General features: G+C 44.0%; 2 protein-coding genes across 2 annotated transcripts in view; both read left to right on the top strand.

Annotated features, from left to right (window-relative positions):
* The first annotated feature begins 688 nt into the window (after nucleotides 1-688).
* Nucleotides 689-8,074, top strand: GPR61 (G protein-coupled receptor 61). Its single transcript, XM_034933045.4, has 3 exons — nucleotides 689-783; nucleotides 3,243-5,460; nucleotides 6,132-8,074. The coding sequence occupies exon 2, from the start codon at nucleotides 3,844-3,846 to the stop codon at nucleotides 5,197-5,199; it is 1,356 nt and encodes a 451-aa protein (XP_034788936.3). The 5' UTR covers nucleotides 689-783; nucleotides 3,243-3,843; the 3' UTR covers nucleotides 5,200-5,460; nucleotides 6,132-8,074.
* A 1,321-nt stretch (nucleotides 8,075-9,395) lies between these two features.
* Nucleotides 9,396-21,132, top strand: part of GNAI3 (G protein subunit alpha i3) — a 44,953-nt gene continuing 33,216 nt past the window's right edge. The window contains exon 1 of the mRNA XM_003804893.6: nucleotides 9,396-9,652. Coding sequence (XP_003804941.1) covers nucleotides 9,535-9,652 — 118 coding nt within the window. The 5' untranslated portion in view covers nucleotides 9,396-9,534. The remainder of the gene's footprint in view (nucleotides 9,653-21,132) is intronic.

Below are 21,132 nucleotides of genomic sequence, written 5' to 3'. Positions count from 1 at the left end.
ATCCTCCTGCCCCCTCCCTGCCAATCTCCATCAGCCCTCACAGCCCCAGTTCCAATAAACATACAATCTAAGCAAATAATAGTAATGTGCTTTTGGGAGGCAAGGGCAGGGTTAAGACAAAGCCTTCAGCTGCCCTTCAAACCTGAGTGCTGCTCCTAAACCTGTCCCCCATACGCATTAGGCAGCTTCCAAAGGGGCCAAACCTTGGACCATCCCCTGGAGCCTCAGCCGCCTCCCTGGCCTAAGCCTTGGGGCCCTGGGTCTGCGCTGACCTGCCTGCATCAGCACCTTGGTTCTCATGTCACACAGAACCATGCATCTCGCCTATCTTCTCTTTGAACTGCTAAGAAATCAAGGCCAAAATGCAACTTGCCCAAGGTCACACGGCTAGTAAGTGCCATAGCCAGGCCTTAAACCTGGATTTTCTGACTCCATGTACTTTTTTTTTACTTCATCAGGCTGGTCAAGAGGGTCTCCCCTACCTATCATTTCCTGGCCCCACGAAATTTTTGAGACGCAATCCAGCAGCCTGAGAGAAGTGAGAGGAGTTGAGCTCACTGCCAGGCACCTTGCCTGGGGCATTGGTGCCCACCTTTTTGCTCCAGAAGTGACTCTGAGGGGCTGGGTGGGAAGCAGGAGGCCATTAGGACCCAGAGGCTCTCGGAGCACTCTGCTTTGCCGGCTGCCTCTCACCGCTCACTGCAGTGCTTCAGGCTTCAGCAGCCTTGGAGAAGCATCAGCTGAGAGGAGCTATCACATGGGAGCCGGGACTGCTCAGCAAAGGTAGGAGTTGCCGACTAGGCCAGGAATGGGGGCCAGACCCAGAGCCTGGTGGTGAGTGCCAAGGTATCCCCACAGAAGGGTGGCTTTCCAAGGACCAGCCCTGCCTACATTCTGGTGAGCAGTTTGATCAGGAGATGGGCTCTCAGGTATCCCAAAGGCGGTATTGGGGTGTGGGCATCTCTGAAGCCCAGAGCTGGGGGGTTGATCATCTCCTGCCGGCAGGAATACCCACATCCTGCAGACAAACAGCATTCTCCATCTGTCTTGCTCCATGTCATGGACATGGGTCTCCCACATTCTAGGAATGGGCCCTTCAGCATACAGGCTGATGGGCAACTGTGTCCTGGGCGTGGGCAACTCTGCTGAGGAGAGGTGTTGTAGCTCCCTGGAAATCTTCCCTAGCTTAGGAGGGGCACGCTCTTGTCTGAAGGAAGGCCAGGCTCAGGTCTTTGGGATGGAAGCTCTGGATCTGGAAAACAGGTGCATGTGAATCCCAATACCTCTGTGGCCTTGGGCTGGGCACTTATGCACATCTTGCATCCTGTAACTTGACCATGCCCCTGCTAGAGGCCCAGACCTCAGGCCCTAGTGGCAAAGCCTTCTAGGTACTGAAGGTCCTGGAGGTAAGAGGGGTGCTGTTGGAAGTAAGTAGTGGGGGAAGGAAAGCATCTGTTGGGGGAGTAGGCATAATGATATGACCTGGGAGAGGAGTGAGGCTCCCTGGGTTTCACCTATGAAACCCATAACCCCTCCATAACCCCAGTCCATTAGTGAGGGAGTGCCCATTAGCCAGATACACTGATCTGTCTGTTAAGAGGTAAATTGGAATCCTGGCATTTAGGAGTCACTGTGGAGACACTGGCAAGCTTGAGGGAGCTATGAAAAAGAGCAATGTCCAATGCCTTCTTGCTCAGGGCTCCATCATGGCTTCGTGGCATCCCTCCAGCTCCACGTGGAAACCAGGTCTGCTTCCCTCCGTCTGGGACTCTTGATGTCCATCCAGACATGGTGGGCCTCTCCTCCTTCAGCCACCAGGGAGGGACTCTGAACCACATCCTCTGGGCCTCACTCACAGACAGAAGGGATAGGTAAATCAGAGCATGGAGAGTAAGAAGGAAGGATGCTTCTCCTAGCATTTCTTTCAGGCATTTTTCCTGGTAGACTCTAATGAGAAGCTGATGTCTCACTTTTGTGCCCGCTCTTCAACTTCTCTGCAGACTCTAAGTCTCTGTGGGCATCTTAACTGTGAAATGAGCTTTCTGTGTCCCTAGAGAGAGGCACGTCTCTAGGCAGTTGCCCAAAGTTAGGGCTTCCTCAAGTCCAGGAACCCCGGCTATCCTTTCCACAAGAGAGTCCCTTGGCTGGCACACAGCTGGCTGACTGAGTGTTCTTGGAGTTTGTCCTAGGGGGCAGGGATTCAACTACCAATTTGAGTTTGATTCAATTCACAAAATTGTATCCAGCACCTATTGCATGTATAGCATGTTAGAAGTTGGATTGGTGTAAGGTTTATGGAAACACCAAAAACCAAAGGTGACTGTAAGGCTATAACTGTGGAGGAGAGTGGGGCCCATCTTGCCATGTGATCCTCTTTATTGCAGCCATAGAAATGATGGGTTTTTAAACTGAGCAACCTCAGTGTCTCCTCCCTACTTCTTGTTCTGTGACTGTAGTAACAGTCTAGAACCAATGCAGCTCTTGGTCAGGGATCCTCCAAGGGTCAGCTCCAGAGATCAGAGATTCGGGGATCTGGGGAGCAGGAGGTTGGTAGCAGCTCCTTTCCCACAAGAGGGGCACAGTGGCCTTGAAGAGTTCATGAGTGGGTGGAGAAGGGCAGCTTGAAGCAACTTCTGGCTTTGGGAGCAGTGGAGGCTGGATGAGCTGGCCTCCCAGTTTCCTTCCAGATGGGACATTTTGTTTTCACTGCTCCTACTCAACATTCCCAAAGTGGCAGCTCTTTGTGCTGGGAGTAGTGATGTCAAAAGAGCCTAAAGCACAGCTCCCCTTTTCAGATGATAACCCTAGGGCAACAAGAGACAGTTTTAGAGACAGCTGAAATTCAACAACTATTTACTGGATGCCTATTATAGTCCAGCCGGCACGGAGGGCACCTTCACATATGGCATGGCACAGTGGGCAAGAGTACTGGACCTGGGGCCAGACTGCCCAGGTGGGTGCCCAGCCCTTGCCGCTTACTAGCTGTGCGACCTTGGGTAAGTTACTTAACCTTTCTAGACCTCAGTTTCATCTCTTGCAAAATGGAGATAAAAATATTATCTACTTCATAGGGTTGTGTGAGGAATAAAATGAGTTAATATAGGTAGAGTGCTGAGAACAGGGTCTGGCATGTGGAAAACGCCGTATCAATGCTACTGCTTGTCATTAGTATTATTATTAACAAATCACGCAGGATCCAGAAACACAGTTGTGAAGCAAGTGTTCTTCCTTTCATTTTACAGATGGATTTATGAGGAAACTGAAATTCAGAAGATTCACAGAGTTAGTAATGCCCAGAACTGGGACTAGAAACTAAATTCTGTGCTCCTTCTACTCCCCAGCAGCTCTTGCCATTCTGAGGAGACAAGAAATCAGGAAATTTACATAAGGAACCCTAAAACTGAGGCACTATCCCAGAGATCAGCAGGACCCTGGGAAGGAGAAACAGGATTTAGAATCCCCGGCTAACAGTTCTGGAAAGGGTAGAAGGGTATGGAGAACAAGAATGGCAGAAAGGAGATGGAAAAGGAAGAGGTGAAGGCCATTCCGAAAGCGGAGTGTTGAGTGGGTCAGGCTCCTGCACCTCCCACGTCTCCTGCTTCTTAGCAGTCACCAAGGCAGACCCTGGAGCTACCTCCGGCCAGAAAGGGGATGAGCTTCTGATCCTTCAGCTGCCTGGCCTGGCGCTCTGTACGCAGACAAACCTGCCCAAGAGGCTCCAGTGGGAGGTGCCCCCTACGAAACCAGGAAGCCTGGGCCTGGGCTCGCCATCCCAGGGTCGCTGGACTAGGATGGGGGATGGGCCTGTGACAGGAGGTACCCTGGGTGCCCTCTTTCGGCCCCATGGAGTCCTCACCCATCCCCCAGTCATCAGGGAACTCTTCCACTTTGGGGAGGGTCCCTCAAACCCCAGGTCCCTCTACTGCCAGTGGGGTCCCGGAGGTGGGGCTACGGGATGTTGCTTCGGAATCTGTGGCCCTCTTCTTCATGCTCCTGCTGGACTTGACTGCTGTGGCTGGCAATGCCGCTGTGATGGCCGTGATCGCCAAGACGCCTGCCCTCCGAAAATTTGTCTTCGTCTTCCACCTCTGCCTGGTGGACCTGCTGGCTGCCCTGACCCTCATGCCCCTGGCCATGCTCTCCAGCTCCGCCCTCTTTGACCACGCCCTCTTTGGGGAGGTGGCCTGCCGCCTCTACTTGTTTCTGAGCGTGTGCTTTGTCAGCCTGGCCATCCTCTCGGTGTCAGCCATCAATGTGGAGCGCTACTATTACGTGGTCCACCCCATGCGCTACGAGGTGCGCATGACGCTGGGGCTGGTGGCCTCTGTGCTGGTGGGTGTGTGGGTGAAGGCCTTGGCCATGGCTTCTGTGCCAGTGTTGGGAAGGGTCTCCTGGGAGGAAGGAGCTCCCAGTGTCCCCCCAGGCTGTTCACTCCAATGGAGCCACAGTGCCTACTGCCAGCTTTTTGTGGTGGTCTTTGCTGTCCTTTACTTTCTGTTGCCCCTGCTCCTCATCCTCGTGGTCTACTGCAGCATGTTCCGAGTGGCCCGCGTGGCTGCCATGCAGCACGGGCCACTGCCCACGTGGATGGAGACACCCCGGCAACGCTCCGAATCTCTCAGCAGCCGCTCCACGATGGTCACCAGCTCGGGGGCCCCCCAGACCACCCCACACCGGACGTTTGGGGGAGGGAAAGCAGCAGTGGTTCTCCTGGCTGTGGGGGGACAGTTCCTGCTCTGTTGGTTGCCCTACTTCTCTTTCCACCTCTATGTTGCCCTGAGTGCTCAGCCCATTTCAACTGGGCAGGTGGAGAGTGTGGTCACCTGGATTGGCTACTTTTGCTTCACTTCCAACCCTTTCTTCTATGGATGTCTCAACCGGCAGATCCGGGGGGAGCTCAGCAAGCAGTTTGTCTGCTTCTTCAAGCCAGCTCCAGAGGAGGAGCTGAGGCTGCCTAGCCGGGAGGGCTCCATTGAGGAGAACTTCCTGCAGTTCCTCCAGGGGACTGGCTGTCCTTCTGAGTCCTGGGTTTCCCGACCCCTACCCAGCCCCAAGCAGGAGCCACCTGCTGTTGACTTTCGAATCCCAGGCCAGATAGCTGAGGAGACCTCTGAGTTCCTGGAGCAGCAACTCACCAGCGACATCATCATGTCAGACAGCTACCTCCGTCCTGCCACCTCACCCCGGCTGGAGTCATGATGGGCCGCTGGACACTCGGAGGGATATGGGGCTGGGGCCAGTTATGATTGCAAGGACCACCTTGTGGGATCACCTTTTCCCAGCTGGCTAGGGCTGAGGCTGGGGTCTCTGCACACAGCTTTTGCTTAGTGTTTCCTGGGTCAGGAACAGAGTCAACAGGATGAACGTGTGCAAAAGCCTTGGACTTGGCTGTGATCTTTGACTGCTAGGGGAGGGAACCTGGGTATGGTGAGACGGTGACGAGAGAAAAGGGTCACAAAGGTGAGGTGAAACCTCTCAATTGGTGAAATTTCCATGCTTCCAGAAGCAGGGAATTCTCTAAGGGTAGGAGTTGGAGGATACAGGGCAGCAGGCCAGGTTTGGAGTTATTCTAGGGGCCATTTAGGATATTTTATTTTTCAGTGTAATTGTCCAGGGCAGTAATTGCACCCAAGCAAGGTAAGAAAATGACCCATGTTTTCTCATTTCCTTGCTAGGTTTAAAAAGAACTAAATTATAGCCAAGTGTTTCCACTTGAGTTAATAGATCATTTTTCTGGTTTTATACCTGAGATTTCCTTAAAATGAGAGGACCAGTAGGGTGTATTCCTTTACTGAGTTTGGCCAGAAACAAGGCAAAATAGAAATTAGGGTACATGGAGTAGAAGATAGGAAAGCTGACTGCAGCTCTCTCTCTCCCACTCTTCAGGAAAAGCCCTTCTGTTCTATTTTTCTGTCTCTCTCCTGCACACAGGAGATCAAGGGTAGAGCCTGATCTTAGCAGAGACAAGAATAAGGCAGGATGGCTTTCCTCTCTTTTAGGAGGAAGAATTAGAATGACTGGGGGTCAGACTGGCGAGGGTGGAGGTTAGCATTTGAATTGGTAAAGTAGCTGGAAACAGAGAGGCCAGGTAATCAGCCTGATCAATAATACTGCGAATCTTTTCTTTCCAGGACTGGCCTCCCTGATCTCTCTCCTCATGGCAGCGACCCACCTCCAGTCCCCTGGACAATCGGGTACAAGAGACTTAAGGTTGGGCATGGGAAGGGTGGGGTTTCCATGATCCATTAAATGCCTTCCTACTCCCATTCATCGCTCTCAAAATTAGCTTCAGTGACAAAGACTTAAATCTCTCTCCTATCTGCAGCACTGGGTTGGAGAGAGGGCACGGGAGTTGGTCTTGGCTGTTCATTGATTGAGACTGTAGGAACTGTGTTGGTTGGTATTGGTGGTGGTATTTTCAACAAACAGGGAATAACTGCAAACTGGACAGGACACCCATCTGGGACCACCTGTCCATCCTACTTCCCTCAATTGAATCAGGTAACACTAACGGGTCAAGGCAGGGCCAGAGGGAGGTGTGGTCTCTATTTGAACAAATTCCTGGCTCACTGAGCATCAAAAGGGGAAATGGGCTGGTGGGAGTGGGATAGTCTCCCATTTAAACAGCTAATAAATAATTTTTATGATAAAAGTTTATACTGATATCAACATTGACTCCTTTAGTTCAATTCAGTGCATAATAGTTGAACACCCACTAGTCCCTGGGACCCACACAGGGCGTGTGGTCATTGCTTTTAAGGAGTTCATAGTCTAAGTTGATGAGATACCTTATATTTTCACAAAGAACTTTGATTTGATAAAGCACTACAGAATGTGCTTGAGAAATATATTGGAGAATATGTCCATGGCTCTAACTTCTGAGAGTTCAGACCGTGGCAGCAAGATGCATACCTTGAAGCTTCCTGCAGATTGTGGAAAGCATAGGGGTTGTAAATGAAACTCTCTAATGAAGAAAAAAAATTAAATGAAACTGGGCAAACAGCTTTCCCCCTTTGTTCTAGGAAAATTTCTAGGTTGTCTTCCTACCACTAGATTATTATACCAGTCTAGTGCCTATTACATTGAGGAAGTTCCCTAAAAACATAGTATATATAGGGAGGAGAGTCCTTTGTGATTGAAAAACATGTTCACCTCTCCTCCCTATTAAAATAAATGCATACAGAGGAATCAATCATTCCTAGACAGGGAAAAAACTCTTCTTTCAAACACCACTGATCAGCTATTAGATCCAAAGAATTGCCAGGAGGTGGCAGTGTGAGCCCAATGGAAGGAGGAAAGGCGAGTGTATGTGGTGGGAGGAGGAAGGGGAGGGCATTGCCTGGCAGCCATTTTGTTAATTTATTTTGCCTTTTCCTTTGACTTTGCCCTCCAGCCCTTCCTTCACATACATCAAAGAAGAAAGTTTTAAGAGCAAGGGTATCTTTAATTCAGGCTGAAATTTCCTGACACTGTGATCTCACTGGTGTTTATTACAGAGTTTGACATACATGGGTTCATTTGCCATTTATTTTTCCCTGTAGGAGTGGATCATGAAGGAAATAAAAATTTCTCTTTTATTATGCTGAGAACTTTCCCAACAATTTCTGCTATGACCACCTTCCAGGAGTTTTCTAGTCACCAGATGCCTTGGTAAAGTTCAATACGTAATCTTTGGCTCTGAAAGCTGTTCCTGGACAAAATCTGAGCTAACTCACTGAAGAATCAACAGATTGAGGCAACCATCCGGTCAGTTACTTTTTCCTGCATCCTGCTGGTGTTGGGGTAACTCCCAATCCTAGATGAAAACCTTAGACTTTCTGCTGTCAGGTGTCCTCAGGCAATATCCTACAGGGGCATGATAGAAAAGGGTAACTCTGGGGTCGGATAGATGTACTTACTCACTGTGTGAAGTTGGGAAAGCTGCTTAATTTCTCTGAGCCTACTTCCTCACCTGTAAAAATGGGGATCATTATTACCTACCTCACAGGGTTGTTGTGAGGATTAAGAGATGGGATGTGGGAGCACCTAGCCGTATCTGGCAAATAGGTACTCAATAAATACTGGTTTTACTTCCCTTTCCTCTTGCCCTTTTTCCCCAAAAGTATTGATAATGGAAAAGCAGTCCCTTTCATTCTTAACAGTCATTTGGGAATGACTGGGGGACTTTTCAAACCTTGAAGAATTGGCATTGCTAAGAGTTACGGTGGACGAGGCTTTTTAAGGTGGCTCTAATCCTCTAATTAAATCCTTCTAATTAATGAATCATCACTATATAAACCTCTCTGTTGGGACCTTACTTTCTCAAGTTCAGATTCTATTAGAGAAAGAAATTTACAATCACAGGGAGAGGTTTTAGGGACTGAGTTCCCTTCGCTAGAACGTATAGTAATTGTGGGCTTATTTGCCTGAAAAGTTGATTTAGGACTACCTTCACGCAGTATCCAGGGTTATTAGTGAAAGATGCTATCTGCCTGGGGCTTTCACAGTGGACTTAAGTTTCAGGTGATACTAGGGCTGAGAGGCAAATTTTTCTAGAACTTCTCCTTTTGCATGTTATCACAACAGGAAATTTTAGTAGGAGATTCACAGGATGCACTGGTTTGTTTCGGGGTGTGGAATTGAAGTTGACTTATCTTGGTTTTAGTTCTAAGACCCTAAGGTAGGAAGATCTGAATTATACTGGGGAGAAGGGCAGCATGGAAATTTTATGGAGGAACTACAGGCTTACCTTTCAGGTTATCGAGTATCTGCTAGCGATTTCAAGTGGACTTTTGCCAATATAGGAGTTAAGCAAATCTCAAGCCCACAGAAATACGTGAATAGCAAAAGGACCAGGGGACATTTTGAGAGGAGTCAGTGGGCCAGAGACGGCAAAAAGTTATTGCTGAGGTCCTAAGCACAGTCGGTGTTACGATCTCAGATGTGAGACGTGAACGGCGCCCAGGCCGGATAGCTTGTTCCCATTCCATTGACCTGAGATAACCCCAACGGAGGCAGTGTCCCATACTTGGGTAGGGGTCCCGAGTCTCCACAGCCAGAGATCAAAGGGGTTTTCTGGCAGGCGAGAAATTACCAGCAGATATTCCCGCGCGGGATGTAGGCTTTGATTTAGAAATCTCCGCCCCAAAACTGGCATCTTGAACGCGGGAGGGCATTATGAGTTAGAGGCCCCGGTTTTTCTCCATTTATCCAAATCAGGTAGCCGAAAGGTAAATGAGGCTTCAAGTTGGGCGGCGGGCAGCGAACTTGACAGAACCTCGAAACTCTGCAGATCCGCCGCCCAACCCAGCCGCCAGCTCCCCGTGACTTCCGCTTTCGGTCTCAACTCCTCTCCCTGAGGAGAGTGGTTTAAACGGTGAAGGCTGCGGGGCGTCGCCGGAAGTGTCGTAAACGTCGGATATCCGGTTCTTCTGGGCGCTAAGGGAGCTGACGGAGAGGGCCACCGCCCAGCAATAGACGGTGCCTCAGCCTGCCGAGCTGCAGTTTCCGTGGTGTGAGTGAGTCCGGGCCCGTGTCCCCTCTCCCGCCGCCGCCATGGGCTGCACGTTGAGCGCCGAAGACAAGGCGGCAGTGGAGCGAAGCAAGATGATCGACCGCAACTTACGGGAGGACGGGGAAAAAGCGGCCAAAGAAGTGAAGCTGCTGCTACTCGGTGAGGGGCTGGAGGCGGGGACTGAGTGGTGGTCGGGAGAGCCTAGGCGCTTGGAAGGCCTGAACGGGGTCTGGTCGGGCCGACGGAAAGGACCCTAAAGGGATCTGGAGGGCGTGCCGGGCGTGGGGCGGGGTGTTGGGGTTCCTAGCTGAGGCCCCAGAGGGCGTGATGAGGGGGGTGGGGTTTTGGGGTTGCGGGAATTAGGCTGTAGAGGGTGTGACTCCGGGCTGGAATTGCGTTTAGCAGAGAGACTTGGGAGTATGGGCCGGTAGATGTTGAGGGAGTAGGAATATGGGAAAAGCTCATAAAGGAAGAGTTGATACTAGGAAGGTTTTACATTGGGTTGGAGCGTGTTGGTAACGAGAACGGCATAGAGTATCTGTTGGGCTTGTATAATGGTTTGTGAGTTTGGAGCGTCGTGGTTCTTTGGCAGGATAAAGCTAGCAGGCTTGAATGGATGGTACAGAGACTGGAACAGAATGGTCACATAAGGACGTTGACATTTGTTAGTAAGAGAGCCATTTGAACTGTTGGAAGAACCCTGGATTATCCAGGAACATAAAGATAGGTAGGTGAGATAAATGACAAGTTATCAGGTATAAAGGAAAAGAGCTTGGGTGCAGAGGCCATCTCTACTTTTCCACTGTTTCCTATCATTTTTATTTTCAAAGTTTTATAACGTCTTCTTCTGTTTTTACAAAAGGATGGGAAATGGTGTGAGCTGAAGAAATTTAAAGAATGATTTCTTTGAGGTTTGTAGCAGAAGATCTAGTGAACAAGAGATTACACATTGGAGGGTGCTGAACAGTTGCTATAGATGATGTATAGTTGGAATAGTTACCTTAGGATAAGTTACAGAGTTGGACATATTCACTGTAAAGACTATGGTAGACTTCTGGTGGCTGTTTTATCCTTTTTGGCCTCTTCAAAGCAAAATCATTGACTTCAGGAATTACTGTTTATGTTATCTGATAGTCGTTTTAATTGGCTTTTTAAAAACACAGTCGGATGTGTTTTACTCAACATGAGTTTCAAAATTTTTGAGAGGCTCAGTAAATCATACAAAGAATCCTGGCATTAGCTTACTAATAAATCAAGCCACATTTCTTCATTATTAGTGAAGATTTTCTAGGGTAGTATTTCCATTATTTTCCAATATTTTCTAGGGTAGTATTTCCATTAGAGAAGAATAAGTAGGAGTAGGGGTTTCTGTAAGCAATAGAAATTTACTTTTTAAAACAATTGATTTTTGAGGAAAAGGAGTCACTTTAGGGGAAATGCTAAATTTTCATGGTATAAAGCTCCAGAGAACAGAATGTACACTGTAACCCAAGACTTATTTTGTACATTCTAAGTGCCCCTGTTAGTTTCTTCGTGTGAACATATTTGGTTGGTTGTAGATTGCAGAAGCTCTGGTAATAGCTTTTTTGGATATACTATAAAGGGAAAGTTATGTATTGGAGCTTAAGGTTCCGATTTGTATACCTGAACTTTCAGAAGATGCGAGTTCAAATTGTAGTTCTAGACTGCGACTGTCTGTATAACAGGTGGATATGCATGGTCCCTGGTACCTAGTAGGTGCTCCTTAAATATTTACTGTTAACCAGCCTGAGCCAGCAAATGTTGAACACTGGTCCTTGGGGCCTTTGAGAAATTTGATATAAACTATAACATTCAGGGCGTTAACTTTTTTTTTTTTTTGAGACGGAGTCTCCCTCTGTTGCCTAGGCTGGAGTGCAGTGGCGCGATCTCGTCTCACTGCAACCTCCACCTCTCGGGTTCACGCCATTCTCCTGCCTCAGCCTCCCAAGTAGCTGGGACTACAGGCGCCCGCCACCACGCCTGGCTAATTTTTTGTATTTTTAGTAGAGACGGGGTTTCACCGTGTTAGCCAGGATGGTCTCAATCTCCTGACCTTGTGATCCACCCGCCTTGGCCTCCCAAAGTGCTGGGATTATAGGCGTGAGCCACCGTGCCTGGCCAGCATTTTCTTTATTGATCGATTGGTTATGAAAGTAAAGATGTATTCTCATCTTCTGTGAGTGATTTGATTTACACTGACCAACAGAGATACCCTTAGGACATCAGTTTATTGTAATGTAGTTGGAAACTTTGAGACTTTCTTCCAAGATGCAGGATTAGGCAGGCAGAATTTGGATAGGCGGAACTTGTCCAGATGTCTAGAAGAATTTTTGTTCAGGATTTTATCTGTAGTGCATTTAATTAAAAACAAAATTAGACACTTGACTTAGGGAACTTGAAAAGCAGTAAGTGAAAATCAAAGTACTAAACATATTTGCTTTTAATTTTTACCAACTTCATTCTTTTTTAAGTAAGATTTTAAAAATATTCTTGAGCAAGTTAAATCCACAAATTCAAATAGGTTGCAGAAACATATGTTCTTGCTTGAGCCATATCATAACACACATAGGAAATTAAATTTATCTTCTATGCTATTTCCATAAGCAAAATGTACCCAAAACAGTATACAATTTTCTTTTTCCTGGATAATGTCTCCTTTGCTGTAGATGCAAGTCATTTTTACTTTATCACTATGGAACTTAGTTTAAGTTGAGATCTATCTACTTACCCTGTGTCTCCTGACACATGATATATTTTCTTTCTTATGGGGGTGTAGTTTAACATGGTGATTAATAGCATGGGTCCTGAAGTCAGACTGCTTTAAATCCTAATTCCCATTTACTAGTTATAGCCTTGGGAAAGTTAATTTCTCTTGGCCTCAGTTTTCTTATCTTTAAAATGGAGAAAATAGAGCTACTCCTAGGATTGCTGTGAGGATTAAATATGGTAATAATGTAAAGCAGAACACAGCTTGGCACATAGTACTAGCTCCATGAAGATTAGCTATTCTTATTAAGTCAAAATGAATGTTACAGATTGTAGGTATTATGGAAATTATACCAAATTAAGCAGCTAGTGTGGGCCAGATTATTTACAGACACTTCAGTATTGTAATTCTTCCTTTGATAACCTTTGGTTTGAATTTCGTTTAGATGTTCTTGGAAAGGGCTGGGCATGGTGGCTCCTGGCTGTAATCCCATCACTTTGGGAGGCCGAGGCTGGTGGATCACCTGAGGTCAGGAGTTCGAGACCAGCCTGGCCAACATGGCAAAACCCCATCTCTACTAAAAGTACAAAAATTAGCTGGGCGTGGTGGTGTGCACCTGTAGTCCCAGCTACTTGGGAGGCCGAGGCAGGAGAATCGCTTGAACCCGGGAGGTGGAGGTTGCAGTGAGCAGAGATGGCGCCACTGCACTCTAGCCTGGGTGACAAAGTGAGACTCTTTGTCTCAAAAAAAAAAAAAAAAAAGTGTTCTTGGGAATTTCTTGGTATATCAAATTAGTGTTTAATTATGACATTCTATTGAAAAAATACTATGCAAAGCTTCCCAACCAATGTTCCAGTGCTTAGGATGGCATATAGGTGTGCTGTTTACAAATTTTTTATAGCATTGAAATTTGAAATCATTTTTATAAGTTCAAACTTTTACAACAGTTGAAATTACATTTGAACATCTTTGGTATGATTTCCTCTTGTATAATTCATGAATTTGGTAATTTGGTTATTTACTATTTAAAAAATTAGAGATGGGGGTCTCATTATGTTGCCCAGGCTGGTGTCAAATGCTTGGCCTCATGTGATTCTCCCATCTCAGCCTCCCAAAGTGCTGGGATTACCAGTGTGAGCCACTGTGCCTACCCTACCATGAATTTGGTAATTTGAAAAAATTTTATTTGGTATAAATACTAAATTTATACCAATTTAATATTTAATATCATTTGTAATACTTTGTATTTTTTTCATGCCATAATTTCATAATAAGAAATTTTGTGTGTGCGGGTTTTGTTTTTGTTTTTTTTTGACCCCAGGGCAAGCAAGAAAATTTTTTTTCACCAAGCTCTTTCAGCTCACCCCAATGAGCCTTACAAATATTTTTAATGTGTGCCATCATATGACAAAGGTTGGGAAGCACTGGTATAATGGATAAGAGCACTGCTTTTGGATTCACACAAAACTGAATTTAAGTTCTACCTCCATTTATTAGCTCTGAGACCCAGAGCAAGTAACTTAACCATAAGAATAATAATTTTTACATATGTAAAGCAGAGATGATGTTTCATAATATGAAATGAGATAATGCATGTAAAATGCTTCACATTAGTGCCTAGCAAATAAAAAATAGTAAGTGGTCACTTCTATTGATGATGATGATCGTGAGAATTACCATTTTAGCTACTTTTTTCAGAGGTTTTTCAGACAGCTGTTTTATTATTTTTCATATTAATATACTATTTTCAAAGATCTTCAAAGAATTTTAATATCCTTTTGTGGTGAAAGGAATTAAATGTTAGTCCATTTTTTTTTTACTCATCACTGTACTAATGAAGATACTTAGTTTTGTAAGTTATTGAATGATCTGCTCTCTGTATTTCTGTTTCTTGATAGTTTCCTTTAGCAGGTTCTGAGAAAACATAAAAAAAAACTTTGTTCTTTGGGATTTGCTGGTGGTAGTATGGCAAAAAGCCAGTTGCATGCAGAGAACTGGAATCATCTAATTTACTTAAACTCTATATTATACAGTTAATTATATTTAAATTGCTGCATATTATTGGCTGAATATGCTTATTATTGAGAATAAGACTGCCCTTTGGTAAACATGCCATTACATTATATCCTCCTATGGGATTATACCCTTTATTATGTTTGCCATTTGCTTGGGATAAGGTTCATGGCCAGTTACATTTCATGTGAGGATGCATCTTGTGTTTCGGGGAAAAAAAGCTTTGTGTTTTATAAGCACGTATCATTCTTTGTGTCTTTTATTTAAATGCATTAGTCACTTTTTTAACATTTCAATAGGTTTTTGGGGAACAGGTTATGTTTGGTTACATGAATAAGTTTAGTGGCGATTTCTGAGATTTTGGTGCATCCATCACCTGAGCAGTCTACACTGTACCCAATGTATAGTCCTTTATCCCTCACCACCTTCCCACCCTTTCCCCCGAGTCCCCAAAGTCCGTTGTATCATTCTTAGGCCTTTGCATCCTCATAGCTTAGCATCCACTTACGAGTGAGAACGTACGATGTTTGGTTTTCCATTCCTGAGTTACTTCACTTAGAGTAATCGTCTCCAGTTCCATCCAGGTTGCTGCAGATGCCATTATTTCATTCCTTTTTATGGCTGAGTAGTGTTCCATGGGTGTAGAGGGGTGTGTGTGTGTGTGTGTATATCACATTTTCTTTATCCACTCGTTGATTGATGGGCATTTGGGCTGGTTCCATATTTTTGCCATTGTGAATTGTGCTGCTATAAACATGCGTATGCAAGTATCTTTTTTGTATAATGGCTTCTTTCCTCAGGGTAGATACCCAGGAGTGAGATTGGTGCATCAAATGGTAGATATACTTTTAGTTCTTTAAGGAACCTACACACTGTTTCCCGTAGTGGTTGTACTAGTTTACATTCCCACCAACAGTGTGAAGGTGTTCCCTTTTCATCACATCCACACCAACATCTATTTTTTTTTTATTATGGCCATTATTGCAGGAGTAAGGTGATATCACATTGTAGTTTTGATTTGTAGTTCCCTGATAATTAGTGATGTTGAGCATGTTTTCTTAAGTTTGCTGGCCATTTGTATATCTTGTGAGAATTGTCTATTCATGTCCTTAGCCCACTTTTTGATGGGATTGTTTTTTTCGTGCTGATTTGATTTCCTTGTAGATTCTGGATATTAGTCCTTTGTCAGATGTATAGATTGTGAAGATTTTCTCCCACTCTGGGTTGTCTGTACTCTGCTGATTTCTTTTGTTGCTCAGAAGCTTTTTAGTTTAGTTGAGTCCCATTTATTTATTTTTATTTTTGTCTTTGCATTTGCTTTTGGGTTCTTGGTTGTGAAGTCTTTGCCTAAGCCAATGGCTAGAAGGGTTTTTCCAATGTTATCTTCTAGAATTTTTATGGTTTTGGGTCTTAGATTTAAGTCAGTAGCCCTATACACCAACAGCAACCAAGCTGAGAATCAAATCAAGAACTCAACCTTTTACAGTAGCTGCAAACAAAAAACAAACAAACAAACAATACTTAGGAATATACTTGACCAAGAAGGTGAAACACCTCTACAAGGAAAACTACAAAACACGGCTGACAGAAATTATAGATGATACAAACAAATGGAAACACGTCCCATGCTCATGGATGGGTAGAATCAATATTGTGAAAATGACCATACTGCCAAAAGCAAATCTACAAATTCAATGCAATTCCCATTAAAGTACCACCATCATTCTTCACAGAACTAGAAAAAACAATCCTAAAATTCATGTGGACCCAAAAAAGAGCCCGTATAGCCAAAGCAAGACTAAGCAAAAAGAACAAACCTAGAGGCATTAGATTACCTGACTTTGAACTATACTGTAAGGCCATAATCACCAAAACATCATGGTACTGGTGTAAAAACAGGCATATAGACTAATGGAACAGAATAGAGAGCCCAGAAATAAAGCCAAATAACTTCCAGTCAACTAATCTTCGACAAAGAAACAAAAATGTGAAGTGGCGAAAGGACACCCTATTCCACAAATGGTGCTGGGATAATTGACAAGCCACATGTAGAAGCATTAATCACTTTTGCAGTCTGAAAATACGGCCCTTTTCAGGAATTAAAATAATGTAATCTTCCCTGACTACGCTATTCCTGTAGTACACTGATGGCCATAGAGTAGGGTGCTTAATACTAGATTTCACAGGGCATGTAAGGTTCTAATAAGCGCTGCTACTACGTTTCTTTAAAAAATAATTTTTAGCATACTAAACTTATATGCATTATTACAAAAAAGTCTTTTAGTTTTTAGGCAGTTGTCTCTAATAAAATTGATTCGTAGTCTAGAGATCTTTTAGAGATGGTTAGTAAAACCTGAAGCACTATGCTGTTCCTCCCCCGTGGTGCTGAGCTTCTGCATCCTCTAGCTTCTTGGGAAGGAAAAGGGAGTTCTTAGGCCTCTGCAGATACTTCCTTTTTTCCTATCCTGTCTCTCTTCCTTCCCTGGTTTCTTCTACAGCATACTTTCTCCTGGGGAAAGGAGTGCGTGTGTGTGTGTGTGTGTGTGTGTGTGTGTGTTTGTGTGTGTTTCATCAGGTCCTTCCATTAACTTCCATTCTTTTTCTTTTTTTTTTTTTTGTTGAGACAGAGTCTTGCTCTGTCGCCCAGGCTGGAGTGCAGTGGTGCAATCTCAATGCAACCTCTGCAACGTCACTGCAACCTCTGCCTCCCAGGCTCAAACGATCCTCCCATCTCGGCCTCCTGAGTAGCTTGGACTACAGGCTAATGCCACCACCGTTGGCTAATTTTTTGTAGAGATGGGGTTTTGCCATATTGCCCAGGCTGGCCTTGAACTTCTGGGTTCAATGATTCGCCCACCTCAGCCTCCCAAAGTGTTGAGATTATAGACTGAGATTATAGGCCTCTAACTTCCATTCTTAAAAGTCGCTCATCTGTAACCAGGAAAAAACAATATAGAGAGACAGATGGCAGGAAAATCAGTAGCTGTGCAAAAATGGAATGTTCAAAACGCGGAAGAAAAAACTGAAACATTGTGAAGAGTCTTTTGGTTCCTTTTTTAGAGGACAATTTTTTACTTGGAATTTTTGAAAAATCTGTTTTCTCTACTTGAGATGGCTTCTCTTTCTGCTTTTCTCCCAGTGTATTAATGAACTATATCCTGCTACTTACCTCAAGTCAGTTTATCCAGTATAGAACTTGCCTTCACTCCTCACCCCCAAATCCACCTGTTGGGAACTTTTCTGTTTCAGTACCAGCATTCTCAACATCATCTAGGCTGAAAACTGCAGTTGTTTTTAACTCCTCTGTTACTCTCATCTCTTACAACCAGTCAGTTGCGAAGTCCTATGACTCAGTCATTACTAGATTCCAGATTTTTGGACTTTAAGGACCAGAAAAATTTTTAAAAACTTGTTTTTGGTAGACTGACCTAGGATTTTAATATTTTATTTTTCTTAGTAAATACATTTTAAAAATCTCAGACTACTGTCTGTTATGATTACTATTTAGTTCTCTTTCCTCCCGAGACAGTCTCACTCTGTTGCCCAGACTGGAGTGTAGTGGCATGATCTTGGATCACTGCAACCTCTGCCTCCCAGGTTCGAGCAATTCTCATGCCTCAGCCTTCTGCGTAGCTAAGAGTACAGGCGTGCACCACCGTGCCCAGCTATTTTTTGTATTTTTAGTAGAGACGGGGTTTCACCATGTTGGCCAGGCTGGTCTCAAACTTCTGGCCTAAAGTGATCTACCCGCCTCGACCTCCCAAAGGCTGGGATTACAGGTGTGAGTCACCATGCCTCGCCATTGGTGAAACTGTTTTGATGTTCTGAATTGGATATGATATGATCCTCTATTTTTGAAACCTCATAGTACTTTTTATGCCACTTATAGTCTGCCTTATATATGGTTATTTATATACTTACCTGGTCCTAACCATATGGTCTTTTAGGGCAGGAGGACTAAGTATTTCTCATCTTTTTGTCTGTTGCGGGACTTAATAGAATGCTAAAGTGTTTTTGCCCATAAGGAATAGGAACACCACTCATACAAGTCACAAGTAAAAGAGAGGTATATTGAAAGGACAAAGTAGGCAACTTCATAGGTGTTAGACATTCAAGAATAGGTAAGAAATGAAATACAGGTAGGTTGTATGTACATGGACTGTGATACCCAACCCCCACCCTCTCCCCTATTTCTCCTAGAGCAGAATGGCCTCCCCCGAGTCTTCAACTTTTGTTTACTCTGACATCTTCTGTGGCTCACGCACCGCCTGACCCGGTAGTTCAAGTGCTTCATGTTATCTGATGCAGGCTCCCAGGATCCCATTCCCGGTTCCTGGTAAAGAGTATCAGATTGGCCCAGCCTTGTCATCTGCCAACCACAATCCAGTCGTGTATGGTTGGGTATAGCAGAGTTGATGGGGTATCATGAGTTTTATAAGGTGACCCTTTCAAGGACTGGAGTAGGTCAAATTCTCTATTAAAGGCATGGCCAGAGAGTTAATGTTTAATAAAGAGATGACAGTGCCTGACACCTAGTAGGCACTCACTAAATATAAGTTGAACATAATGGAATGACATGGGAGTATTGAGGAACTAAACATATCACTGCTTTATTTTCTCATTAGTTCATGAGAACATGCCTGCTCATTCTCAATATTACCATCTTGTATAGTTGGGAGAGAAAACTTAAATTCAGATTTAAAATTAGGCCAGGCATGGTGGCTCATGCTTGTAATCCCAGCACTTTGGGAGGCTGAGGTGGGCAGATCACCTGAGGTCAGGAGTTCCAGACCAGCCTGGCCAACATGGTGAAGCCCCGTCTTTTCTGAAAATACAAAAATTAGCCAGGCGTGGTGGCACACACCTGTAATCCCAGCTACTTGGGAGGCTGAGGCATGAGAATCGCTTGAACCTGGGAGGTGGATGTTGCAGTCAGCTGAGGTGGCATGACTGCACTCTAGCCTGGGCGACAGAGTGAGACTCTGTCTCAAAAAACAAAAACAAAAACAAAATTTAAAATTAAATTGAAGTAGGGTACGGGATTTTAAAGTCCCATTATCAACACATTCAACTCAGAATAGTTAATGTAACCTGAATTTAATTACCTTTGATTTTAATTTAGGAATGAATTTTTTAAAATGCATATAACCAGCTCAGGGTCTGTGCTTCATCATCACCCTGGCTTTTTTTTTGTGCTAATTTTTCCTCTTACTACTTTTATGAGTACCAGAAAATTATCCAAAGCTAAGAGAAGAAATAAAACACTGTTTTTGCTCCTTATTAATAATTTTGCTTCTAAGTTTTTGTTAGAGAGTAGGTAAAAACGTTTGGCAAAGTAGATTGCTCGTAGAGTTTAGCTATCCATGCTTTGTTTTTACCTTTAGTTTAGTTTTATGGCAGGGGAATAGGACTTGTTGAAGGGAGTGGGAAAGAAGGGATGCAGGTCTTCATAATAAGGAATATCGGCCAGGCGCAGTATCTCACACCTGTAATCCCAGCACTTTGGGAGGCCGAGGCAGGCAGATCACTAGGTCAGGAGTTTGAGACCAGCCTGGCCAGCATGGTGAAACTCCATCTCTACTAAAAATACAAAAAATTAGCTGGGCATGGTGGTGCGCACCTGTAATCCCAGCTACTTAGGAGGCTGAGGCAGGAGAATTGCTTGAACCCAGGAGGCAGAGGTTGCAGCGCGCTGAGATTGTGGCACTGCACTCCATCCAGCCTGGGTGACAGAGCGAGACTCTGTCTCAAAAGAAAAAAAAAAAGAAAAGAGAAAGAAAAAATGTCTAGAGCAGTCTGCACTAAATTTGTTCACGTTACTGAAGTTCATTTTTAAAATTTGTTTTCTAGCCAATAAAATATAGTAGACTAGCAATAATAAAACACATCTCTTTGAACTGGTAACTCACATCAGAAATAGGAGATACCATGCAATTAATACAGGGCAAAGAGAATGAAAACTGAGAGATTAGTCCTTATCACTGAGCTTCATTTTCCTTTCTTTTTACCACTGAGGGATTTAAATTGAACCTCAGGGGTCCTTTGTCTGTGAACTTAATATTATTAGCCAGATGGAATATTTTAGCAAGTTATAAAGGTAACTATTTTTGTGTTATGTCTCTTATTCTTGAGTTTGATTGAAGTTAGCTTAACATCATAAAGCTGGTTAGAAAGATAGTTAAAAACTGAAGTTAAAAACCTGAAAAACATAAATTCATGAAGTACCCCTAATGTACATGTTCAAAAGAAAATACAAAGAAATCACTCAGTATTTGACTTCCCCTCCAATTTTAATTGTCTTTTGGTATAATTCTTTTTTGGTGTTTAGCAAGTTAAAGTTATCTTTAAGCATTTATCTTGTCCAGGTGATCCTGTTACCGGCTTAGTAATCAGCTGTATCATTTCTGTAATTCAAGCTGTTTGAACTGAATAACATAGTGTTAGGATCACTGTTTAATTGTTCTAGTTTTGATAGATACAATGCTTTATGTAAGTGAAATATCCTATTTTTCATGACTTTCTGTTAAGTTGTAACAAATTCATGTATCTGATGTGAACTAAGCAAAGAAGAAAGATACCTAAAAGACTAAATTTGTTTGACTTATACCTGAATAGTGGTCTAGTGATGTTAGAAACAAGTTTCAGGAAGAGCTAGCCTTCAGATCTGAACTTCCTTTGATTTCCAAGTTAGACTTAGATACCTAAAAGTTTAAGAAAGATTGTTAAGGATTAGCTGAGATGTTACTGTGTTGATCCATTACTAATTGCTGTTAGGGCTTCTTTTTGTTGCCAAGTCATGTTTTCAGATGGATAAATGTTTTTAATGTTAATACAAAACATCTGTTTCTTGGATAATGTTAGTATTTTACATCTCAAAGAATTCTTATTGCTTACCTTG

Source organism: Pan paniscus, chromosome 1 (genome assembly GCF_029289425.2).
Source record: "Pan paniscus chromosome 1, NHGRI_mPanPan1-v2.0_pri, whole genome shotgun sequence".
NCBI lineage: Eukaryota > Metazoa > Chordata > Mammalia > Primates > Hominidae > Pan > Pan paniscus.
Note: the sequence above shows the minus strand (reverse complement) of the source record. Positions and strands in the feature narration are given on the sequence as shown.

Bases quoted from the DNA above. Each gene is read 5' to 3' on its own strand.
- GPR61 (XM_034933045.4), top strand. From the start codon at position 3,844: ATGGAGTCCTCACCCATCCCCCAGTCATCAGGGAACTCTTCCACTTTG.